At 55.0% G+C, this 23,585-nt stretch overlaps 1 protein-coding gene across 1 annotated transcript; it reads right to left on the bottom strand.

Moving 5' to 3' along the window:
• Window positions 1–1,337: 1,337 nt before the first annotated feature.
• SNRPA (small nuclear ribonucleoprotein polypeptide A) lies at window positions 1,338–23,570 on the bottom strand. The gene is made up of 8 exons (XM_068999956.1): window positions 23,511–23,570; window positions 20,991–21,075; window positions 18,903–19,075; window positions 12,978–13,163; window positions 12,783–12,794; window positions 9,202–9,372; window positions 5,066–5,154; window positions 1,338–2,958 (listed from the first exon to the last, which is right to left on the bottom strand). The coding sequence occupies exons 2-8, from the start codon at window positions 21,061–21,063 to the stop codon at window positions 2,799–2,801; spliced, it is 864 nt and encodes a 287-aa protein (XP_068856057.1). The 5' UTR covers window positions 21,064–21,075; window positions 23,511–23,570; the 3' UTR covers window positions 1,338–2,798.
• Between the last annotated feature and the right edge of the window lie 15 nt (window positions 23,571–23,585).

Raw genomic sequence — 23,585 nt, 5'->3', positions numbered from 1 at the left:
GCAGGGATTTGGGGATTTGGGGAGGGGATTTGGGGTGGAGATTTGGGGATTTGGGGCGGCTCCAGGTGCAATGTCTGCAGTGAGACCCTGGGTACAATGCTGGGGGGGGGGAAACCCCAAAAACCCCTGAGGGAACCCCAAAAACCCCTGAGGGAACCCCAAAAGCCTTGGGGGAATTGGGAAGGGGATTTGGGGTGGGAAAGGGGATTTGGGGTGGGGATGGGGGATTGGGGTGGGGGCAGAGACCCCAAAAACCCCTCAGGGAACCCCAAAAACTCCTCAGGGAACCCCAAAAACCCCAGGGGGTATTGGGGTGGGGATTTGGGGTGGGAAAAGGGGATTTGGGGCGGGGATTTGGGGATTTGGGGCGGCTCCAGGTGCAATGTCTGCAGTGAGACCCTGGGTACAATGCTGGGGGGGGGGAAAACCCCAAAAACCCCTGAGGGAACCCCAAAAGCCTTGGGGGGATTGGGAAGGGGATTTGGGGGATGGGAAAGGGGATTTGGGGCGGGGATGGGGGATTGGAGTGGGGGCAGAGACCCCAAAAACCCCTCATGGAACCCCAAAAACTCCTCAGGGAACCCCAAAAACCCCAGGGGGAATTGGGGTGGGGATTTGGGGTGGGAAAAGGGGATTTGGGGCGGTTCCAGGTGCAATGTCTGCAGTGAGACCCTGGGTACAATGCTGGGGGGGGGAAAAACCCCAAAAACCCCTGAGGGAACCCCAAAAACACCTGAGGGGCTGGGAAAGGGGATTTGGGGCAGGGATTTGGGGCGGGGATTTGGGGTGGAGATTTGGGGATTTGGGGCGGCTCCAGGTGCAATGTCTGCAGTGAGACCCTGGGTACAATGCTGGGGGGGGGAAAAACCCCAAAAACCCCTGAGGGAACCCCAAAAGCCTTGGGGGGATTGGGAAGGGGATTTGGGGTGGGAAAGGGGATTTGGGGTGGGGATGGGGGATTGGGGTGGGGGCAGAGACCCCAAAAACCCCTCAGGGAACCCCAAAAACTCCTCAGGGAACCCCAAAAACTCCTCAGGGAACCCCAAAAACCCCAGGGGAAATTGGGGTGGGGATTTGGGGTGGGAAAAGGGGATTTGGGGCGGGGATTTGGGGATTTGGGGCGGCTCCAGGTGCAATGTCTGCAGTGAGACCCTGGGTACAATGCTGGGGGGGGGAAAAACCCCAAAAACCCCTGAGGGAACCCCAAAAACCTTGGGGGGATTGGGAAGGGGATTTGGGGCGGGGATGGGGGATTGGAGTGGGGGCAGAGACCCCAAAAACTCCTCAGGGAACCCCAAAAACCTTGGGGGGAATTGGGGTGGGGATTTGGGGTGGGAAAAGGGGATTTGGGGTGGGGATTTGGGGTGGGAAAAGGGGATTTGGGGATTTGGGGTGGGGATTTGGGGGACTCGGGATGGGAAAGGGAGATTTGGGTACAGAAAAGGGGATTTGGGGTGGACAAAGAAGGATTTGGGGTGGGGATTGGGAAATTTGGGGTGACCAAAGGAGATTTGGGCTCAAAAAAGCAAAATCTGGGATGGAAAAAGGAGGATTTGGGATGAGCTGAACTTACCTGGGGATGGGGAGGATTTGGGGGCGATTTTAATGGGATTCGGGGTGTTTCGGGGTGGTTTGGTGGGATTTTGGGGTATTTTTATGGGATTTGGGGGTGTCTGGGTGGGCATTTCTGGGATTTGGGGGATTTTGGGTTGATTTTCTCTGCCCAGGGGGTATTTAGGGGCGGTTTTTGTGGACTTGGGGTATTTAGGGGCAGTTTTTTGAGATTTGGGGTACTTTGGGTCGATTTTCAGGGCTCTGGCACTGCCCAGGGGTTACTTTGGGGCAGTTTTTTAGGATCTGGGGTATTTAGGGTCGGTTTTTGGGGCTCTGGCGGTGCCCAGGGGGTACTTTGGGGCCGTTTCTGACGATCTGGGGTATTTAGGGGCAGTTTTTGGGGATCTGGGGTATTTTGGGGTGGATTTTGAGGATTTGGGGTACTTTGGGTCGATTTTCAGGGCTCTGGCACTGCCCAGGGGTTATTTCGGGGCAGTTTTTGATGATCTGGGGTATTTTGGAGTGGATTTTGGGGATCTGGGGTATTTTGGGGTGGATTTTGAGGATCTGGGGTATTTAGGGGTGGTTTTGGGGTATTTGGGGTGGTTTCTGAGAACCTGGGGTATTTAGGGTCGATTTTCAGGGCTCTGGCACTGCCCAGGGGGTACTTTGGGGCAGTTTTTGAGGATCTGGGTTATTTTGGGGCAGTTTTTGGGGATCTGGGGTATTTTGGGGTGGATTTTGAGGATTTGGGGTATTTAGGGGTGGTTTTGGGGTATTTGGGGGCAGTTTTTGAGGATCTGGGGTATTTAGGGGTGGTTTCTGAGGACCTGGGGTATTTAGGGTGGGTTTTTGGGGCTCTGGCACTGCCCAGGGGGTACTTTGGGGCCGTTTTTGAGGATCTGGGGTACTTTGGGGCGGTTTTTGGGGATTTGGGGTATTTAAGGGTGGTTTTTGAGGATCTGGGGTATTTAGGGTGGGTTTTTGGGGCTCTGGCGCTGCCCAGGGGGTACTTTGGGGCGATTTTTGAGGATCTGGGGTATTTAGGGTGGGTTTTCGGGGCTCTGGCGCTGCCCAGGGGGTACTTTGGGGCGGGTTTTTCGGATCTGGGGTATTTAGGGTGGGTTTTTGGGGCTCTGGCACTGCCCAGGGGGTACTTTGGGGCGATTTTTGAGGATCTGGGGTATTTAGGGTGGGTTTTCGGGGCTCTGGCGCTGCCCAGGGCCCCCGTCCGGGCGCGGGGCTCACTTCTTGGCGAAGGAGATCTTCATGGCGTTGCTCTGGGTGATCTTGAAGCCCTGCAGGGCCTCGCGGGCGGCGCCCGCCTGCACCTCGGTGTCGAACTCCACGAAGGCGATGTCGTGGCGCCCGGGCACCAGGCGAACCTCCTTGAAGCCCGGGAACCTGCAGGGGAGGCAGCGGGCTCAGGGCACCCCCAAACACCCGGCCCCGCTCCCTGAAAGGGCCCCGGCTGCTCCCCAGGAAAACGGGGAGGGGTCCGGCGGAAGCGCCAGGAAAGGGCCCTGGGAACGCAGGGACGGCCCCACAGAGATGGGCAAAGGTGCTCCCCAACATGCAGAGATGTGCCCAGAAATGTGCCCAGAAATGCGCCCAGAAATGTGCCCAGAAATGCAGGAGTGCTCCCAGAAAAATGCAGAGATGTTCCCAGAAAAATGCAGGAGTGTTCCCAGAAAAATGAAGGAATGTTCCCAGAAAAATGCTGAAATGTTCCCAGAAAAATGCTGAAATGTTCCCCAAAAAATCCAGGAGTGTTCCCAGAAAAATCCAGAAATGTTCCCAGAAAAATGCAGGAATGTTCCCAGAAAAATCCAGAAATATTCCCAGAAAAAATGCAGGAGTGTTCCCAGAAAAATCCAGAAATGTTCCCAGAAAAATGCTGAAATGTTCCCCAAAAAATCCAGGAGTGTTCCCAGAAAAATGCTGAAATGTTCCCAGAAAAATGTGGGAGTGTTTCCATAAAAATGCAGAAATGTTCCCATAAAAATGCAGGAGCGTTCCCAGAAAAATCCAGAAATGTTCCCGTAAAAAATGCAGAAATGTTCCCAGATAAATGTGGGAGTGTTCCCAGAAAAAATGCAGGAGTGTTCCCATAAAAATGCAGAAATGTTCCCGGAAAAATGCTAAAATGTTCCCAGAAAAATGCAGAAATGTTCCCCAAAAAATTCAGAGATGTTCCCCAAAAAACCCAGAAATGCTGCCCAGAAATGCACAAATGTTCCCAGAAAAATGCGGGAGTGTTCCCATAAAAATGCAGAAATGTTTCCCAAAAAATTCAGAGATATTCCCCAAAAAATTCAGAAATGTTCCCCAAAAAATTCAGAGATGTTCCCCAAAAAACCCAGAAATGCTCCCATAAAAATGCAGGAGTGTTCCCAGAAAAATGCACAAATGTTCCCAGAAAAACCCAGAAATATTCCCGTAAAAATGCAGGAGGTGTTGCCCAAAAAATTCAGAAATGTTCCCCAAAAAATCCAGAAACATTCCCACAAAAAAATCCTGAAATGTTCCGCCAAAAAATCCAGAACTGTTCCCCAAAAATCCGGAACTGTTCCCCAAAAATCCAGATCTGTTCCCCAAAAAATCCAGATCCGTTCCCCAAAAATCCGGAACTGTTCCCCAAAAATCCAGATCTGTTCCCCAAAAAATCCAGATCCGTTCCCCAAAAATCCGGGAATGTTCCCCAAAAATCCGGAACTGTTCCCCAGAAATCCAGGAACGTTCCCCAGAAAAATCCAGGAATGTTCCCCAAAAATCTGGGCATGTTCCCCAAAAATCCAGAACTGTTCCCCCAAAAATCCGGAAATGTTCCCCAAAAAATCCAGAATTGTTTCCCCCAAAATCCTGAAATGTTCCCCAAAAAAATCCAGATCTGTTCCCCAAAAATCCGGAACTGTTCCCCAAAAATCCGGAACTGTTCCCAAAAATCCAGGAATGTTCCCCAAAAATCCAGGAATGTTCCCCAACAATCCAACCCCAAGCCCCACCCAAGCCCTCCCCAAATCCCCCCAAACGGCCCCAAAGGGCCCAGCCGGGGATCTGGGATGGGGGATTGGGGCTCAGGGGGAGCCCCAAAATCCCCCAAATCCCCAGGAATCCCAGAGAAATCCAGGGGAACCTCAAAAACTGGGAAATTCCCCCCAAAATCCGCCGGAACCGCTCTGAAAACGGCCTCAAAATCCCAGAATATTCCCAAGAATCCCAAAAGTGCAGCAATATCCCCCAAAATCCCACTGAAGCGCTCGTAAAACCCTCTAAAAACTGGGCAACTCCCCAAAAAACCCCACGTCCCCCAAAATTCCAGAAACATCCCCAAAAAAATCCCAGAGCATTCCCAGGAAATCCCGAAACACCCCCCAAAAAAATCCAGCCCGAATCCCAGGGAAATCCTCTCAAAACCCCCCAAAACCCCCCCAATCTCCAAGCCCCACCCCCAAAATTCCTGGAATTGCCCAAAATTGCCCAAAATTCCCCGAAATTCCCGTGGTCTCACTGGTTGAAGAGCATGGAGAGCATGAGCTCGTTGGTCTCCTCGGGGAGGTTGGTCAGGAACAGGATGTGGTTCGGGGGGTTCTCCGAGAGCTGTGGGGAAAAGGGGCCAAAAAATCCCAAAAATGCCCAGAAATCCTTCCCAAAATCCCCCCAAATCCACCCGAAACGGTGCCCGAATGCCACGGGATGCCCAGGAAAAAGGGGCGGGAAAACAGCACCAAATGCTGAAAAGGAGCCATGGAAATGCCATAAAATCCCACCAAAAATCCCACAAAAATCCTACAAAATCCAGGCAAAAAATCCCACAAAAATCCTGAAAAGAACCCATGGAAATGCCATAAAATCCCACCAAAAATCCCACGAAAATCCCACAAAAATGCTGAAAAGAACCCACGGAAATGCCATAAAATCCCACCAAAAATCCCACGAAAATCCCACAAAATCCAGGCAAAAAATCCCACAAAAATCCTGAAAAGAACCCATGGAAATCCCATAAAATCCTGGGAAAAATCCCACAAAAATCCCACCAAAAACACTGAAAAGAACCCATGGAAATGCCATAAAATCCCACCAAAAATCCCACAAAAATCCCACCAGAAATGCTGAAAAGAACCCATGGAAATCCCACAAAATCCTGGAAAAATCCCATGAAAATCCTACAAAATCCAGGCAAAAAAATCCCTCAAAAATGCTGAAAAGAACCCATGGAAATGCCATAAAATCCTGGGAAAAATCCCACAAAAATAGCACCAAAATCCAGGCAAAAAATCCTGAAAAGAACCCATGGAAATGCCATAAATTCCCACAAAAAATCCCACAAAAATAGCACCAAAAATGCTGAAAAGAGCCCATGGAAATCCCACAAAATCCTGGAAAAATCCCACAAAAATAGCACCAAAAATGCTGAAAAGAACCCATGGAAGTCCCACAAAATCCTGGGAAAAATCCCATGAAAATCCTACAAAATCCAGGCAAAAAAATCCCACAAAAATGCTGAAAAGAGCCCATGGAAATGCCATAAAATCCCACCAAAAATCCCACGAAAATCCCACAAAATCCAGGCAAAAAATCCCACAAAAATCCTGAAAAGAACCCATAGAAATGCCATAAAATCCTGGGGAAAATCCCACAAAAATCCCACCAAAAACACTGAAAAGAACCCATGGAAATGCCATAAAATCCCACCAAAAATCCCACAAAAATCCCACCAGAAATGCTGAAAAGAACCCATGGAAATCCCACAAAATCCTGGAAAAATCCCATGAAAATCCTACAAAATCCAGGCAAAAAATCCCACAAAAATCCTGAAAAGAACCCATGGAAATGCCATAAAATCCCACAAAAAATCCCACGAAAATAGCACCAAAAATGCTGAAAAGAACCCATGGAAATCCCACAAAATCCAGGCAAAAAATCCCATGAAAATCCTACAAAATCCAGGCAAAAAATCCCACTAAAATCCTGAAAAGAACCCATGGAAATCCCACTAAAATCCTGGAAAAATCCCACAAAAATAGCACCAAAAATGCTGAAAAGAACCCATGGAAATCCCACAAAATCCTGGAAAAATCCCATGAAAATCCTACAAAATCCAGGCAAAAAAATCCCTCAAAAATGCTGAAAAGAACCCATGGAAATGCCATAAAATCCTGGGAAAATCCCACAAAAATCCTACAAAATCCAGGCAAAAAATCCCACTAAAATCCTGAAAAGAACCCATGGAAATCCCACTAAAATCCCACAAAAAATCCCACGAAAATCCTGAACAAAACCTATGCAAATCCCACCAAAATCCTGAAAAGAACCCACGAGAATCCCACCAAAATCCTGGAATAAATCCCATGAAAATCCCATAAAATCCCAGCCAAAAATCCTGGAAAAATCCCACAAAAATCCTGAAAAGAACCCATGGAAATCCCACCAAAATCCTGGAAAAAAACACAAAAATCCCACAAAATCCAGGCAAAAAATCTCGAAAAAAAATCTCACAAAAATTCTGAAAAGAGTCCACAAAAACCTCACAAAATTCAGGCAAAAATTCCTGCAAAAATCCCCAAATACCCGGCAAAAATCCTGAAAAATATCCCACAGAAATCCTGAAAAAAATCACCCAAAAAATCCCACCAAAATCACCACAAAAACCCCACCAAAAATCCATCAAAAATCCCACAAAATCCATGCAATAATCCCTCAAAAACCACGCAAAAATCCTTCAAAATCCCACCAAAATCACCACAAAAAAATCCCTCAAAAACCCCACAAAATCCATGCAAAAATCCCATCAAAAAATCCCACCAAAAATCCTTCACAATCCCACCAAAACCACCACCAAAACCCCACCAAAAATCCCTCAAAATCCCACCGAAAACCCCACAAAATCCATGCCAAAATCCCCACAAAATATCCCTCAAAATCCCACCAAAACCCCACCAAAAAATCCCTGAAAATCCCACCAAAATCCCCACAAAAAAGACCTCAAAGTCCCACCAAAATCACCACAAAAGTCCCACCAAAAATCCCTCAAAATCCCACCAAAAATCCATGCAAAAATCCCACCAAAAACCCCACAAAAAATCCCTCAAACTCCCACAGAAATCCCCACAAAAATCCCACAAAAAACCCCACAAAATCCATGCAAAAATCCCACAAAAACCCCACAAAAAAAACCCTCAAACTCCCACCGAAATCCCCACAAAAATCCCACCAAAAACCCCACCAAAAATCCCTCAAACTCCCACCGAAATCTCCACAAAAATCCCACAAAAAACCCTCACAAAATCCATGTAAAAATCCCTTAAAAAACCTCACAAAATCCATGCAAAAATCCCACAAAAAAAACCCACAAAATCCATGCAAAAATCCCACAAAACCCCCACAAAAAATCCCTCAAATCCCACAAAAATCCCTCAAAAAAACCCCACCAAAAATCCATGCAAAAATCCCACAAAAGTCCCTCAAAGATCCCACAAAAATCCATGCAAAAATCCCACAAAAATCCCACAAAAAAACCCCACAAAATCCATGCAAAAATCCCTCAAAAATCCCTCAAAAAAAACCCCACAAAATCCCCACAAAAATCCCCACAAAATCCATGCAAAAATCCCACCAAAACCCCCACAAAAAAAATCCCTCAAACTCCCCCGAAATCCCTCAAAAAAACCCCACAAAATCCATGCAAAAATCCCCACAAAAGTCCCTCAAAAAAACCCCACAAAATCCATGCAAAAATCCCACAAAAGTCCCTCAAAAAACCCCACAAAACCTCCACAAAAAATCCCTCAAAATCCCACCAAAACCCCACAAAAAATCCCGCAAAAATCCCTCACAAAATCCCTGCAAAAATCCCGCAAAAAATCCCACAAAAATCCCTCAAAAAACCTCACCAAATCCATGCAAAAATCCCACAAAAATCCCTCAAAGAAGCCCCCACAAAATCCATGCAAAAATCCCACAAAAGTCCCTCAAAAAAACCCACAAAATCCATGCAAAAATCCCACAAAAGTCCCTCAAAAAACCCCACAAAATCCATGCAAAAATCCCACAAAAGTCCCTCAAAAAAACCCCACAAAATCCATGCAAAAATCCCACAAAAGTCCCTCAAAAAAACCCCACAAAAATCCCTCAAAAAAACCCCACAAAATCCATGCAAAAATCCCACCAAAATCCCACAAAAAAACCCCACAAAAATCCCACAAAAAAACCCCACAAAATCCATGCAAAAATCCCTCAAAGACCCCACAAAAAATCCCTCAAAATCCCACCAAAACCCCACAAAAAATCCCGCAAAAATCCCTCACAAAAACTCACAAAATCCATGCAAAAATCCCACAAAAATCCCTCAAAAAAACTCACAAAATCCATGCAAAAATCCCACAAAAACCCCACAAAAATCCCTTTAAAAAAACCCCCCACAAAATCCATGCAAAAATCCCTCAAAGACCCCACAAAAAAAATCCCTCAAAATCCCACAAAAATCCCTCAAAAAAACTCACAAAATCCATGCAAAAATCCCACAAAAAACCCACAAAAATCCCCCAAAACCCCACAAAAATCCCCCCAAAACCCCCCCAAAACCCCCACAAATCCCCCCAAACCCCCTCAAGCCCGCAGCTCCCCCCGAGCCCCGGCGGCACTCACGGGCTGCGGGGTGGCCATGGGCGCCATGCCGGCCTGCGGCGCCATTCCCGGCGGGATCCCGGCCTGCGGCGCCATTCCCGGCGGCGGGATCATGCCCGGGGGGGGGATGTAGGGCGGCTGCCCCGGCAGGTGCGGCAGCAGCCGCGGCGGCTGCGCCAGCGGCGGCATCCCCTGCCGAGCCCGAGGAGCCCGGGGTTAGCCCGAATAGCCCCGGGGTTAGCCCAAAGAGCCCGGGGTTAGCCCGAGGAGCCCGGGGTTAGCCCGAGGAGCCCCGGGGTCAGCCCCAAAACCACCCACAGTTAGCCCAAAGAGCCCCGGGGTTAGCCCGAGGAGCCCGGAGTTAGCCCGAGGAGCCCGGGGTTAGCCCAAAGAGCCCGGGGTTAGCCCGAGGAGCCCCGGGGTTAGCCCGAATAGCCCCGGGGTCAGCCCCAAAACCACCCACAGTTAGCCCAAAGAGCCCGGGGTTAGCCCGAGGAGCCCCGGGGTCAGCCCCAAAACCCCCCACAGTTAGCCCAAAGAGCCCCGGGGTCAGCCCGAATAACCCCACAGTTAGCCCAAAGAGCCCGGGGTTAGCCCAAAGAGCCCGGGGTTAGCCCGAGGAGCCCCGGGGTCAGCCCCAAAACCCCCCACAGTTAGCCCAAAGAGCCCCGGGGTCAGCCCGAATAACCCCACAGTTAGCCCAAAGAGCCCCAGGGTCAGCCCCAAAACCACCCACAGTTAGCCCAAAACCCCCCACAGTTAGCCCAAAGAGCCCCGGGCTCAGCCCAAAGAGCCCCGGGGTCAGCCCCAAAACCCCCCCCAGTTAGCCCAAAACCACCCACAGTTAGCCCGAACAACAACCTGGGGTTAGCCAAAACCACCCACAGTTAGCCAAAACCACCCACAGTTAGCCCAAAAGAACACCAGGGTCAGCCCAAAGAGCCCCGGGGTCAGCCCAAAGCACCCCGGGGTTAGCCCAGAATCCCCACAGTTAGCCCAAAGCACCCCGGGCTTAGCCCCAAACACCCCTGCAAGAGCCCCAAAACACCCACAGTTAGCCAAAACCATCCACAGTTAGCCCAAAAGAACACCAGGATCAGCCCAAAGAGCCCCAGGGTCAGCCCCAAAATCCCCACAGTCAGCCCAAAACACCCCGGGCTTAGCCCAGAATCCCCACAGCTAGCCCAAAACACCCACAGTTAGCCCAAAACACCCACAGCTAGCCCAAAACACCCATAGTTAGCCCAAAACACCCACAGCTAGCCCAAAACACCCACAGTTAGCCCAAAACACCCACAGTTAGCCCAAAACACCCACAGCTAGCCCCAAACACCCACAGCTAGCCCCAAGAACGCCGGGGTCAGCCAAAACCACCCACAGTCAGCCCAAACACCCCACAGAGATCCCAAACACCCCCCAGGGATCCCAAAACCCCACAGGGATCCCCAAACACCCCCCAGGGATCCCCAAATCCCAACAGGGATCCCCAAATCCCCACAGTGATCCCAAACACCCCACAGGGATCCCCAAACACCCCCCAGGGATCCCCAAAACCCCACAGGGATCCCCAAACACCCCACAGGGATCCCCAAAACCCCACAGGGATCCCAAACACCCCACAGGGATCCCAAACACCCCAGAGTGACCCCAAACACCCCACAGTGACCCCCAAATCCCCCCAGTGATCCCAAAAAAACCCACAGGGATCCCAAAAATCCCAGAGTTATCACCAAATCCCCGGGGTTACCCCAAAAACCCCAAAGCCGAGGAGCCCCAGGGAACCCCAAACGCACCCAAAGAACCCAAAGCCACTTCAGGAACCCCAAAATCCCCAGGAATGATCCCAAAAACCCCGGGAATGACCCCAAATCCCTCGGGAATGATCCCAAATCACCCCAAATCCTTCCAAAATTCCCCCAAAATCCCTGGGAAGAATCCCAAATCCCCCAAACCCATCCCAAATCCCTTGGGAACGATCCTAAACCCCATAAAAGATCCCAAACCCCCTGGGAAGGATCCCAAACCCCATGAAGGATCCCAAATCCCTTGGCAATGATCCCAAACCCCATAAAGGATCCCAAATCCCTTGGGAGGATCCCCAATCCCATAAATGACCCCAAATCCCCTGGGAAGGATCCCAAACCCCCGGGGCACTCACGGGCACGGCTCCCTGTGCCATGGCCCCGCCCCCAAACCCCATAACCGACCCCAAACCCCATAACTGACCCAAACCCCATAACTGACCCCATAACTGACCCCAAACCCCAAACCCCATAACTGACCCAAACCCCATAACTGACCCCAAACCCCATAACTGACCCCATAACTGACCCCAAACCCCAAACCCCATAACTGACCCACACCCCATCACTGACCCCAAATCCCATAACTGACCCCAAACCCCAAACCCCATAACTGACCCCAAACCCAAACCCCATAACTGACCCAAACCCCATAACTGACCCACACCCCATAACTGACCCCAAACCCAAACCCCATAACTGACCCAAATCCCATAACTGACCCCAAACCCCATAACTGAGCCAAACCCCAAACCCCATAACTGACCCCAAACCCAAACCCCATAACTGACCCAAACCCCATAACTGACCCCAAACCCCATAACCGACCCCAAACCCCATAACTGACCCAAACCCCATAACTGACCCCAAACCCCATAACCGACCCCAAACCCCATAACTGACCCCATAACTGACCCCATAACTGACCCCAAACCCCATAACTGACCCCAAACCCAAACCCCATAACTGACCCACACCCCATAACTGACCCACACCCCATAACCGACCCCAAACCCCATAACTGACCCACACCCCATAACTGACACACACCCCATAACTGACCCCAAACCCTGTAACTGACCCCAAACCCCATAACTGACCCAAACCCCATAACCGATCCCAAACCCCATAACTGACCCCATAACTGACCCCAACCCCCAAACCCCATAACTGACCCCATAACCGACCCCAAACCCCCCAGGGGTCACTCACGGGCATGGCTCCCTGCGCTGTAGCCGCGGTGGCCCCATAACTGACCCCATAACTGACCCCATAAGTGACCCCATAACCGACCCCAAACCCCATAGCTGACCCCAAACCCCATAACTGACCCCAAACCCCATAACCAACCCCAAACCCCATAACCAACCCCAAACCCCATAGCTGACCCCAAACCCCACAGGGGTCACTCACGGGCACGGCTCCCTGCGCCGTAGCCGCGGTGGCCCCATAACTGACCCCATAACCAATCCCAAACCCCATAACTGACCCCATAACCAACCCCAAACCCCCCAGGGGTCACTCACGGGCACGGCTCCCTGCGCCGTGGCCGCGGTGGCCCCATAACTGACCCCATAACCAATCCCAAACCCCATAACTGACCCCATAACTGACCCCAAACCCCATAACTGACCCCATAGCTGACCCCATAGCTGACCCCAAACCCCCCAGGGGTCACTCACGGGCACGGCTCCCTGTGCCGATGCCGCGGTGGCCCCATAACTGACCCCATAACTGACCCCATAACTGACCCCATAACTGACCCCATAACCGACCCCAAACCCCCCAGGGGTCACTCACGGGCACGGCTCCCTGTGCCGTGGCCGCGGTGGCCGCGCTCTTTTTGTTGCCGGCCGTGTCCCCGGCCTTGCCCTTGCGCTTGTCCCGCCGCCGCTCCCGCTCCCAAACCCCATAACTGACCCCACACCCCATAACTGACCCCAAACCCCATAGCTGACCCCATAACCAACCCCAAACTCCCCAGGGGTCACTCACGGGCACGGCTCCCTGTGCCGATGCCGCGGTGGCCGCGCTCTTTTTGTTGCCGGCCGCGTCGCCGGCCTTGCCCTTGCGCTTGTCCCGCCGCCGCTCCCGCTCGCGCTCCCGGTCGCGCTCGCGCTCCACGAACGTTCCCTTCATCTTGGCGATGATGTCCGAGTCCGTCTTGGCGTACTGGATGCGCTGCGGTGGCCACGGGGGGGGTTGCGGTGGCCACGGGGGGGGTTGGGTGGATTTGGGATGGCCAGGAGAGATTTGGGGTGGCCATGGGGGAGTTGGGGTGGCCATGGGGGAGTTGGGGTGGCCAGCAGGGTTTGGGGTGGCCAGCGGGGTTTGGGGTGGCCAGCAGGGTTTGGGGTGGCCAGCGGGGTTTGGGGTGGCCAGAAGGGTTTGGGGTGGCCATGGGGGAGTTGGGGTGGCCAGCGGGGTTCGGGGTGGCCACGGGGGGATCTGGGGTGGCCAGCGGGGTTTGGGGCAGGCAGGGGGCGTTTGGGGTGGCCAGGGGGGGATTTGGGGTGGCCAGGGGGGGATTTGGGGTGGCCAGGGGGGTTTGGGGTGGCCACAGGGGGATTGGGGTGGCCACGGGGGGCTTGGGGTGGCCACGGGGGGATTGGGGTGGCCAGAAGGGTTTGGGTGGATTTGGGATGGCCAGGGGGACTTGGGGTGGCCACAGGGGGGTTGGGGTGGCCAGAAGGGTTTGGGTGGCCACGGAGGGGTTTGGGTGGATTTGGGATGGCCAGGAGAGATTTGGGGTGGCCATGGGGGAGTTGGGGTGGCCAGAGGGGTTTGGGGGTGGGCAGGGGGCATTTGGAGTGGCCAGGGGGGAATTTGGGGTGGCCACAGGGGGGTTGGGGTGGCCACAGGGGGGTTGGGGTGGATTTGGGATGGCCAGGAGAGATTTGGGGTGGCCAGAAGGGTTTGGAGTGGCCAGAAGGGTTTGGGGTGGCCATGGGGGAGTTGGGGTGGCCAGCGGGGTTTGGGGTGGCCACGGGGGGATCTGGGGTGGCCAGCGGGGTTTGGGGCAGGCAGGGGGCGTTTGGGGTGGCCAGGGGGGCTTGGGGTGGCCACAGGGGGATTGGGGTGGCCAGAAGGGTTTGGGGTGGCCAGGGGCGTTTGGGGTGGCCAGGGGGCTTGGGGTGGCCACAGGGGGGTTGGAGTGGCCAGAAGGGTTTGGGTGGCCACGGAGGGGTTTGGGGGGATTTGGGATGGCCAGGAGAGATTTGGGGTGGCCATGGGGGAGTTGGGGTGGCCAGAGGGGTTTGGGGTGGCCACAAGGGAGTTGGGGTGGCCAGAAGGGTTTGGGGTGGCCAGGGGCGTTTGGGGTGGCCAGGGGGACTTGGGGTGGCCACAGGGGGGTTGAGGTGGCCAGGGAGGGGTTTGGGTGGCCACGGAGGGGTTTGGGTGGATTTGGGATGGCCAGGAGAGATTTGGGGTGGCCATGGGGGAGTTGGGGTGGCCAGAGGGGTTTGGGGGTGGGCAGGGGGCATTTGGAGTGGCCAGGGGGGAATTTGGGGTGGCCACAGGGGGGTTGGGGTGGCCACAGGGGGGTTGGGGTGGATTTGGGATGGCCAGGAGAGATTTGGGGTGGCCAGAAGGGTTTGGAGTGGCCAGAAGGGTTTGGGGTGACCATGGGGGAGTTGGGGTGGCCAGCGGGGTTTGGGGTGGCCACGGGGGGATCTGGGGTGGCCAGCGGGGTTTGGGGCAGGCAGGGGGCGTTTGGGGTGGCCAGGGGCGTTTGGGGTGGCCAGGGGGGCTTGGGGTGGCCACAGGGGGATTGGGGTGGCCAGAAGGGTTTGGGGTGGCCAGGGGCGTTTGGGGTGGCCGGGGGGCTTGGGGTGGCCACAGGGGGGTTGGAGTGGCCAGAAGGGTTTGGGTGGCCACGGAGGGGTTTGGGTGGATTTGGGATGGCCAGGAGAGATTTGGGGTGGCCATGGGGGAGTTGGGGTGGCCAGAGGGGTTTGGGGTGGCCACGGGGGAATCTGGGGTGGCCAGCGGGGTTTGGGGCAGGCAGGGGGCGTTTGGGGTGGCCAGGGGGGGATTTGGGGTGGCCATGGGGGAGTTGGGGTGGCCAGTGGGGTTTGGGGTGGCCACGGGGGAATCTGGGGTGGCCAGCGGGGTTTGGGGCAGGCAGGGGGCGTTTGGGGTGGCCAGGGGGGGATTTGGGGTGGCCAGGGGGGCTTGGGGTGGCCACAGGGGGATTGGGGTGGCCAGAAGGGTTTGGGGTGGCCACAGGGGGGTTGGAGTGGCCAGAAGGGTTTGGGTGGCCACGGAGGGGTTTGGGTGGATTTGGGATGGCCAGGAGAGATTTGGGGTGGCCATGGGGGAGTTGGGGTGGCCACGAGGGGGTTGGGGTGGCCAGAAGGGTTTGGGGGAGCTCCAGGAAGGTTTCGAAAGAATTCAGAGGGATTTGGGATTGCCAGGGGGGATTTGGGGTTTGGGGGGGATTTGGGATTGCCAGGGGGCATTTGGGATTTAGGGGGCATTTGGGATTTCCAGGAGGGATTTGGGATTTCCAGGAAAGATTTGGGATTTCCAGGGGGGATTTGGGGTTTCCAGGGGGGATTTGGGGTTTCCAGGGGGGATTTGGGATTTGGGGGGAATTTGGGATTTCCAGGAAAGATTTGGGATTGCCAGGGGGGATTTGGGGTTTCCAGGAAAGATTTGGGATTGCCAGGGGGGATTTGGGGTTTCCAGGGGGGATTTGGGATTGCCAGGAGGGATTTGGGATTGCCAGGGGGGATTTGGGATTTCCAGGAAAGATTTGGGATTGCCAGGGGGGATTTGGGATTTGGGGGGGATTTGGGATTGCCAGGGGGGATTTGGGATTTGGGGGGGATTTGGGATTGCCAGGGGGGATTTGGGATTTCCAGGAGGGATTTGGGATTGCCAGGGGGGATTTGGGATTGCCAGGGGGGATTTGGGGTTTCCAGGGGGGATTTGGGATTTCCAGGAGGGATTTGGGGTTTCCAGGGGGGATTTGGGGGCGTTCCAAGAGGGATCTGAGGGATCTGGGGGGGATTTGGGGTTTCTGAGGGCTTTGGGGAGGTTCCAGAAGGGATTTGGGAGAATTCCAAGAGGGGTTTGAGGCTCCAGGAGGGATTTTGGGGTTTTCCAAGGAATTTTTGGGGGGTTCTGAGGGGTTTTGGGAGAGGTTCCCGAGGGGATTTGGGAATTTCTGAGGGATTTTGGGGGGAATTCAGAGGAATTTGGGATTTTTCCCAGGATTTGGAGGTTTTTTCCCAGGATTTCAGGGTTTTCCCAGGATTTTGGGATTTTCCCCCAGGATTTTGGGATTTTTTTCCAGAATTTTTTCCCCAGGATTTTGGGATTTTCCCCAGGATTTTGGGGATTTTCCCAGAATTTGGGATTTTTCCCAGCATTTTGGGGTTTCCCCAGGATTTTGGGATTTTTCCCAGGATTTTCCCCAGGATTTTGGGATTTTTTTCCCCGGATTTTGGGTTTTTCCCCAGGATTTTGGAATTTTTCCCAGGATTTGGGGCTTTTCCCAGGATTTTGGGATTTTTTTTCCCAGAATTTTGGGATTTTCCCAGGATTTTGAGATTTTTTCCCAGGATTTTGGGATTTTTCCCAGAATTTTGGGATTTTCCCCCCAGGATTTTGGGGGTTTTCCCAGGATTTTCAGATTTTTTTCCCAGGATTTTGGGGGTTTTCCCAGGATTTCAGGGCATTCCCAGAGGATTTGGGGGATGTTCGAGGCCGGATTTTGGGGTTTTTTTCAGGATTATTCCCACAAATTCAGGATTTTTCCCAAATCCCCCTGTTTTTTCCCCAAATTCCCAGGATTTCCCCAGGATTTGGGCTCTCACCATGGGTTTGTCGTAGAAGGGGAAGCTTTGGGGGGTTCCTGGTTGGATTTGAGGCTGTTCCCAGAGGACTTGGGGGATATTCAAGGCTGGATTTTGGGTTTTTTTCCCACAATTTCAGGATTTTTCCCAAATTCCTGTGTTTTTTCCCAAATTCCCGTGTTTTTTCCCCAAATCCCCAGGATTTCCCCAGGATTTGGGCCCTCACCATGGGTTTGTTGTAGAAGGGGAACCTTTGGGTGGTTCCTGGTTGGATTTGAGGCCATTCCCAGGGGATTTTGGGGATGTTTGACACCAGATTTTGGGGTTTTTTCCCCCAAATTCAGGATTTTTCCCAAATTCCCCTGTTTTTTCCCCAAATCCCCAGGATTTCCCCAGGATCCGGGCCCTCACCATGGGTTTGTCGTAGAAGGGGAATGTTTGGCGTGTTCCTGGTTGGATTTGAGGCCGTTCCCAGGGGATTTTGGGGATGTTTGACACCAGATTTTGGGGTTTTTTTCCCACAAATTCAGGATTTTTCCCAAATTCCCGTGTTTTTCCCCCAAATCCCCAGGATTTCCCCAGGATCCGGGCCCTCACCATGGGTTTGTTGTAGAACGGGAAGCTTTGGGTGGTTCCTGGTTGGATTCGAGGCCGTTCCCAGGGGATTTTGGGGATATTTGACAGCAGATTTTGGGGTTTTTTCCCACAAATTCAGGATTTTTCCCAAATTCCCCTGTTTTCCCCCAAATCCCCAGGATTTCCCCAGGATTTGGGCTCTCACCACGGGTTTGTTGTAGAAGGGGAACCTTTGGGTGGTTCCTGGTTGGATTTGAGGCCGTTCCCAGAGGATTTGGGGATATTCGAGGCTGGATTTTGGGGGTTTTTCCCACAAATTCAGGATTTTTCCCAAATTCCCCTGTTTTTTCCCCAAATCCCCAGGATTTCCCCAGGATCCGGGCTCTCACCATGGGTTTGTCGTAGAAGGGGAAGCTTTGGGTGGTTCCTGGTTGGATTTGAGGCCGTTCCCAGGGGACTTGGGGGATATTCAAGGCTGGATTTTGGGTTTTTTTTCCCACAATTTCAGGATTTTTCCCAAATTCCTGTGTTTTTTCCCAAATTCCTGTGTTTTTTCCCCAAATCCCCAGGATTTCCCCAGGATCCGGGCCCTCACTATGGGTTTGTCGTAGAACGGGAAGCTTTGGGTGGTTCCTGGTTGGATTTGAGGCCGTTCCTCGAGGATTTTGGGGATGTTTGACACCAGATTTTGGGGGTTTTCCCACAAATTCAGGATTTTTCCCAAATTCCCCTGTTTTTTCCCCAAATTCCCAGGATTTCCCCAGGATTTGGGCTCTCACCACGGGTTTGTCGTAGAAGGGGAACATTTGGGGGGTTCCTGGTTGGATTTGAGGCCGTTCCCAGGGGATTTTGGGGATGTTTGACACCAGATTTTGGGGTTTTTTTCCCACAAATTCAGGATTTTTCCCAAATTCCCCTGTTTTTTCCCCAAATCCCCAGGATTTCCCCAGGATTTGGGCTCTCACCATGGGTTTGTCACAGCAGGGGAAGCTTTGGGCGGTTCCTGGTTGGATTTGGGGGCGTTCCCAGAGGATTTGGGGGCGTTCCCAGAGGATTTGGGGGATATTCAAGGCTGGATTTTGGTTTTTTTTTCCCACAAATTCAGGATTTTTCCCAAATTCCCGTGTTTTTCCCCAAATCCCCAGGATTTTCCCAGGATCCGGGCCCTCACCATGGGTTTGTCGTAGAAGGGGAACATTTGGGGGGTTCCTGGTTGGATTTGAGGCCGTTCCCAGAGGATTTGGGGGATATTCAAGGCTGGATTTTGGGGTTTTTTTCCCACGAATTCAGGATTTTTCCCAAATTCCCATGTTTTTCCCCCAAATCCCCAGGATTTCCCCAGGATTTGGGCTCTCACCACGGGTTTGTCATGGAAGTGAAACCTTTGGGTGGTTCCTGGTTGGATTTGAGGCCGTTCCCAGAGGATTTGGGGATATTTGAGGCTGGATTTTGGGGGTTTTTCCCACAAATTCAGGATTTTTCCCAAATTCCCGTGTTTTTCCCCCAAATCCCCAGGATTTCCCAGGATCCGGGCCCTCACCATGGGTTTGTCGTAGAAGGGGAAGCCCTGCATGGAGCGCAGCGCGTTGGTGGCGCTGCTCATCTCCTTGAAGATGACGAAGGCCTGGCCCCGCATGCGAAGGCTCCGAGAGACCAAAATGTCCAAAATCTGCCCAAACTGCGAGAAGATGGCGTAGAGAGACTTCTTCAGCTCTGGGGGGACACGGAGGGGACACTCAGGGGACACTCAGGGGATACTCAGGGGATACTCAGGGGACACTCAGGGGATACTCAGGGGATACTCAGGGGACACTCAGGGGATACTCAGGGGATACTCAGGGGATACTCAGGGGATACTCAGGGGACACTCAGGGGATACTCAGGGGACACTCAGGGGACACTCAGGGGATACTCAGGGGATACTCAGGGGACACTCAGGGGACACTCAGGGGATACTCAGGGGATACTCAGGGGACACTCAGGGGACACTCAGGGGATACTCAGGGGATACTCAGGGGACACTCAGGGGATACTCAGGGGATACTCAGGGGACACTCAGGGACACTCAGGGACAGAGGGGACACTCAGGGGACACTCGGGGACACCCTGGGGACACTTGGGGGACACTCAGGGGACACTCAGGGGACACTCAGGGGAGACTGAGGGACACTCAGGGACAGAGGGGACACTCAGGGGACACTCAGGGGACACTCGGGGACACTCAGGGACAGAGGGGACACACACGGGATACTCAGGACACACTCAGGGGACACTCAGGACACACTCAGGGGTCACTCAGGGGACACTCAGGGGACACTGAGGGGACACTCAGGGACAGAGGGGACACTCAGGGGACACTCAGGGGACACTGAGGGGACACTCAGGGACAGAGAGGACACTCAGGGACACTCAGGGGACACTCAGGGGTCAGAGGGGACACTCAGGGGACACTCAGGGGACACTCAGGGGACAGAGGGGACACTCAGGGGACACTCAGGGACAGAGGGGACACTCAGGGGACACTCAGGGGACACTCAGGGGACACTCAGGGGTCACTCAGGGACAGAGGGGACACACAGGGGATACTCAGGACACACTCAGGGGACACTCAGGGGACACTCAGGGACACTCAGGGACACTCAGGGGACACTCAGGGACACTCAGGACACACTCAGGGGACACTCAGGGGACACTCAGGGGACACTCAGGGACACTCAGGGACACTCAGGGGACACTCAGGGACAATGGGGACAGGGAGAGGGAACAGGGACGGCTTCGGCCACGGGGACACATGGACAGGGGACACACGGACAGGGGACACGCGGACACGGGACACACGGACAGCTTCAGCCATGGGGACACAGGGACAAGGGACACATGGACAGGGGACACACGGACAGGGGACACACAGACAGGGGAGACACAGGGACAGGGGACAGAATGGCCAACAACAGGGACAGAGCTGGCAGCGGGGACAGGACACCTTTGCCTGGGACGGGCGGCACAGGGACGGGTGGCACAGGGAGGGGCGGCACAGGGATGGGTGGGACAGGGATGGGTGGCACAGGGATGGGTGGCACAGGGACAGGTGGCACAGGGACGGGTGGCACAGGGATGGGTGGGACAGGGATGGGCGGCACAGGGACGGGCGGCACAGGGACAGGCGGCACAGGGACGGGTGGCACAGGGATGGGTGGCACAGGGACGGGTGGCACAGGGACAGGCGGCACAGGGACGGGCCGAGCCCTTGGGGACACCCGCGGGCACCGGCACCCCGTGCCACAGCCCCGGGCCCTCCAGGTGCCCCCAGGCCCTTCCAGAGCTCCTCGGGAGCCCCCAAAACCCCTCGGGAACCCCCGAAACCCCTCAGGAACCCCCCAAAACCCCTCAGGAACCCCCGAAACCCCTCCAGCCCACCCCAAACCCCCTCAGGAACCCCCCAAAACCCCTCAGGAACCCCCAAAACCCCTCAGGAACCCCCAGAACCCCTCCAGCCCACCCCAAACCCCCTCGGGAACCCCCAAAACCCCTCCAGCACACCCCAAAACCCCTCGGGAACCCCCAAACCCCCTCAGGAACCCCCAAACCCCCTCAGGAACCCCCAAAACCCCTCCAGCCCCCCCCTCACCGTCCTTCTTGATCTTCTCGTTGAGGTTGTTGATGTAGATGGTGTGGTTGGGGCGGGGGTCCTGCACGGCCATGGCTGCGACCCTCTGTGGGGACAGGGGAGCTTTAGGGGGGCTCTGACCCCTTAATCCCTCTCTGTGGGGACAGGGGGGCTTTAGGGGGGCTCTGACCCCTCAATCCCTCTCTGTGGGGACAGGGGGGCTTTAGGGGGGCTCTGACCCCTCAATCCCTCTCTGTGGGGACAGGGGGGCTTTAGGGGGGCTCTGACCCCTTAATCCCCCCTCTGTGGGGACAGCGGGGTTTTAGGGGGGCTCTGACCCCTTAATCCCCATTCTGTGGGGACAGGGGGGATTTAGGGGGACTCTGACCCCTTAACCCCCGCTCTGTGGGGACAGGGGAGCTTTAGGGGGGCTTTAGGGGGGCTCTGACCCCTTAATCCCTCTCTGTAGGGACAATGGGTGTTGGGGGAGGCTTTGTCCCCTTAATCCCTATCTGGGACCCCCCCCTCAGATGCCCAAATCCCCTCCAGACCCCCAAATCCCCTCCAGCCCCCCCTCCCAATCACCCTCGGACGCCCCCCAAAAGCTCCTCAGAACCCCTCCCCCATTTCCCACAATTGCCCCCAGAGCCACCTCAGACCCCCCAAAAGCCCTCAATCCCCCCCATTTCCCCCCAAATCCCCCTCAGACCCCTCAATCCCCCCCCAATCCCCCTCAACCCCATTAAATCCCCCCCAGACCCACCTCAGACCCCCCCTGCTCCATTCAGAACCCCCCAGACCCTCCCCAGTTCCCCTCAGATCCCCCTGGTTCCTCTCCAAATCCCCCCAAATCCCCTCAGACCTCCCCAAATCCCCCCAAACTCTCCCCAGATCCTTCTCAGACCCCTCAAATCCCCCCAAATCCACCTCAAACCCCCCAAATCCACCCCAAACCCACCTCAGACCCTGCAAAAACCCTTTAAACTCCTCCTAATTCCCCCCAAATCTGTCCCAAACCCACCTTAGACCCTGCAAAAACGCCTCAAACTCCTCCTAATTCCCCCCAAATCCCCCCAAACCCACCTCAGACCCTGCAAAAACCCTTTAAACTCCTCCTAATTCCCCCCAAATCCCCCCAAACCCACCTCAGACCCTGCAAAAACGCCTCAAACTCCTCCTAATTCCCCCCAAATCCCCCCAAACCCACCTTAGACCCTGCAAAAACCCTTTAAACTCCTCCTAAATCCCCCCAAATCCCCCCAAACCCACCTCAGGCCCTGCAAAAACCCTTTAAACTCCTCCTAATTCCCCCCAAATCTGCCCCAGAGCCACCTCAGACCCTGCAAAAACACCTCAACCTCCCCAAATCCCCCCCAAATCTGCCCCAGAGCCACCTCAACCTCCCCAAAAAACCCTCAAATCCCCCCCAATTCCTCCCAGCTGCGCCTCAGACCCACCTCAGACCCCTCAGAGCTCTGCAGATCCCCTCCATTTCTCCTCAGAAACCCCCAAATCCCCCCCATTATCACCCAAACCCACCTCAGACCCCCCAATTCCCCTCACGCCCATCTCAAACCCTCCCAATTCCGTCCAAATCCCCCCAAACCCACCTCAGACCCCCCCAAATCCCCTCACACCCATCTCAAACCCGCCCAATTCTGCCAAAATCTCTCCCGGACCCACCTCAGCCCCCCCGATTTCTCCTCAGACCCCCCCAAACCCGCACCGGACCCACCTCAGCCCCCCGATTTCCCCCCAAACCCGCACCGGACCCACCTCAGCCCCCCCGATTTTCCCCCGATTTCCCCCCAAACCCGCTCCAGACCCACCTCAGCTCCCCCGATTTCCCCTCAGACCCCCCCAAATCCGCCCCGGACCCCCCTCAGCCCCCCCGATTTCCCCTCAGACCCCCCCAAATCCGCCCCGGACCCACCTCAGCTCCCCCAATTTCCCCCCAAATCCGCCCCGGACCCACCTCAGCCCCCCGATTTCCCCTCAAACCCCCCCCGGACCCACCTCAGCCCCCCCGATTTCCCCTCAAACCCCCCAAACCCCCCCCGGACCCACCTCAGCCCCCCCGATTACCCCTCAAACCCCCCAAATCCGCACCGGACCCACCTCAGCCCCCCGATTTCCCCCCAAACCCGCACCGGACCCACCTCAGCTCCCCCAATTTCCCCCCAAACCCGCACCGGACCCCCCTCAGCTCCCCCAATTTCCCCCCAAACCCGCACCGGACCCACCTCAGCTCCCCCAATTTCCCCCCAAACCCGCGCCGGACCCACCTCAGCCCCCCGATTTCCCCCCAAACCCGCGCCGGACCCACCTCAGCCCCCCGATTTCCCCCCAAACCCGCCCCGGACCCACCTCAGCCCCCCGATTTCCCCTCAAACCCCCCCCGGACCCACCTCAGCCCCCCGATTTCCCCCCAAACCCGCCCCGGACCCACCTCAGCCCCCCGATTTCCCCTCAGACCCCCCCAAACCCGCACCGGACCCACCTCAGCCCCCCGATTTCCCTCCAAACCCGCCCCGGACCCACCTCAGCTCCCCCCTCAGCCGCTCTCCCCTCACGCTCTCCCGCCGCCGCCTCAGCCGCGTGCGCGGGCCCCGCCCA

This window comes from Aphelocoma coerulescens, unplaced genomic scaffold (assembly GCF_041296385.1).
Source record: "Aphelocoma coerulescens isolate FSJ_1873_10779 unplaced genomic scaffold, UR_Acoe_1.0 HiC_scaffold_64, whole genome shotgun sequence".
Classification (NCBI taxonomy): Eukaryota; Metazoa; Chordata; class Aves; order Passeriformes; family Corvidae; genus Aphelocoma; species Aphelocoma coerulescens.
This window is presented reverse-complemented; position numbering and strand designations above follow the sequence as displayed.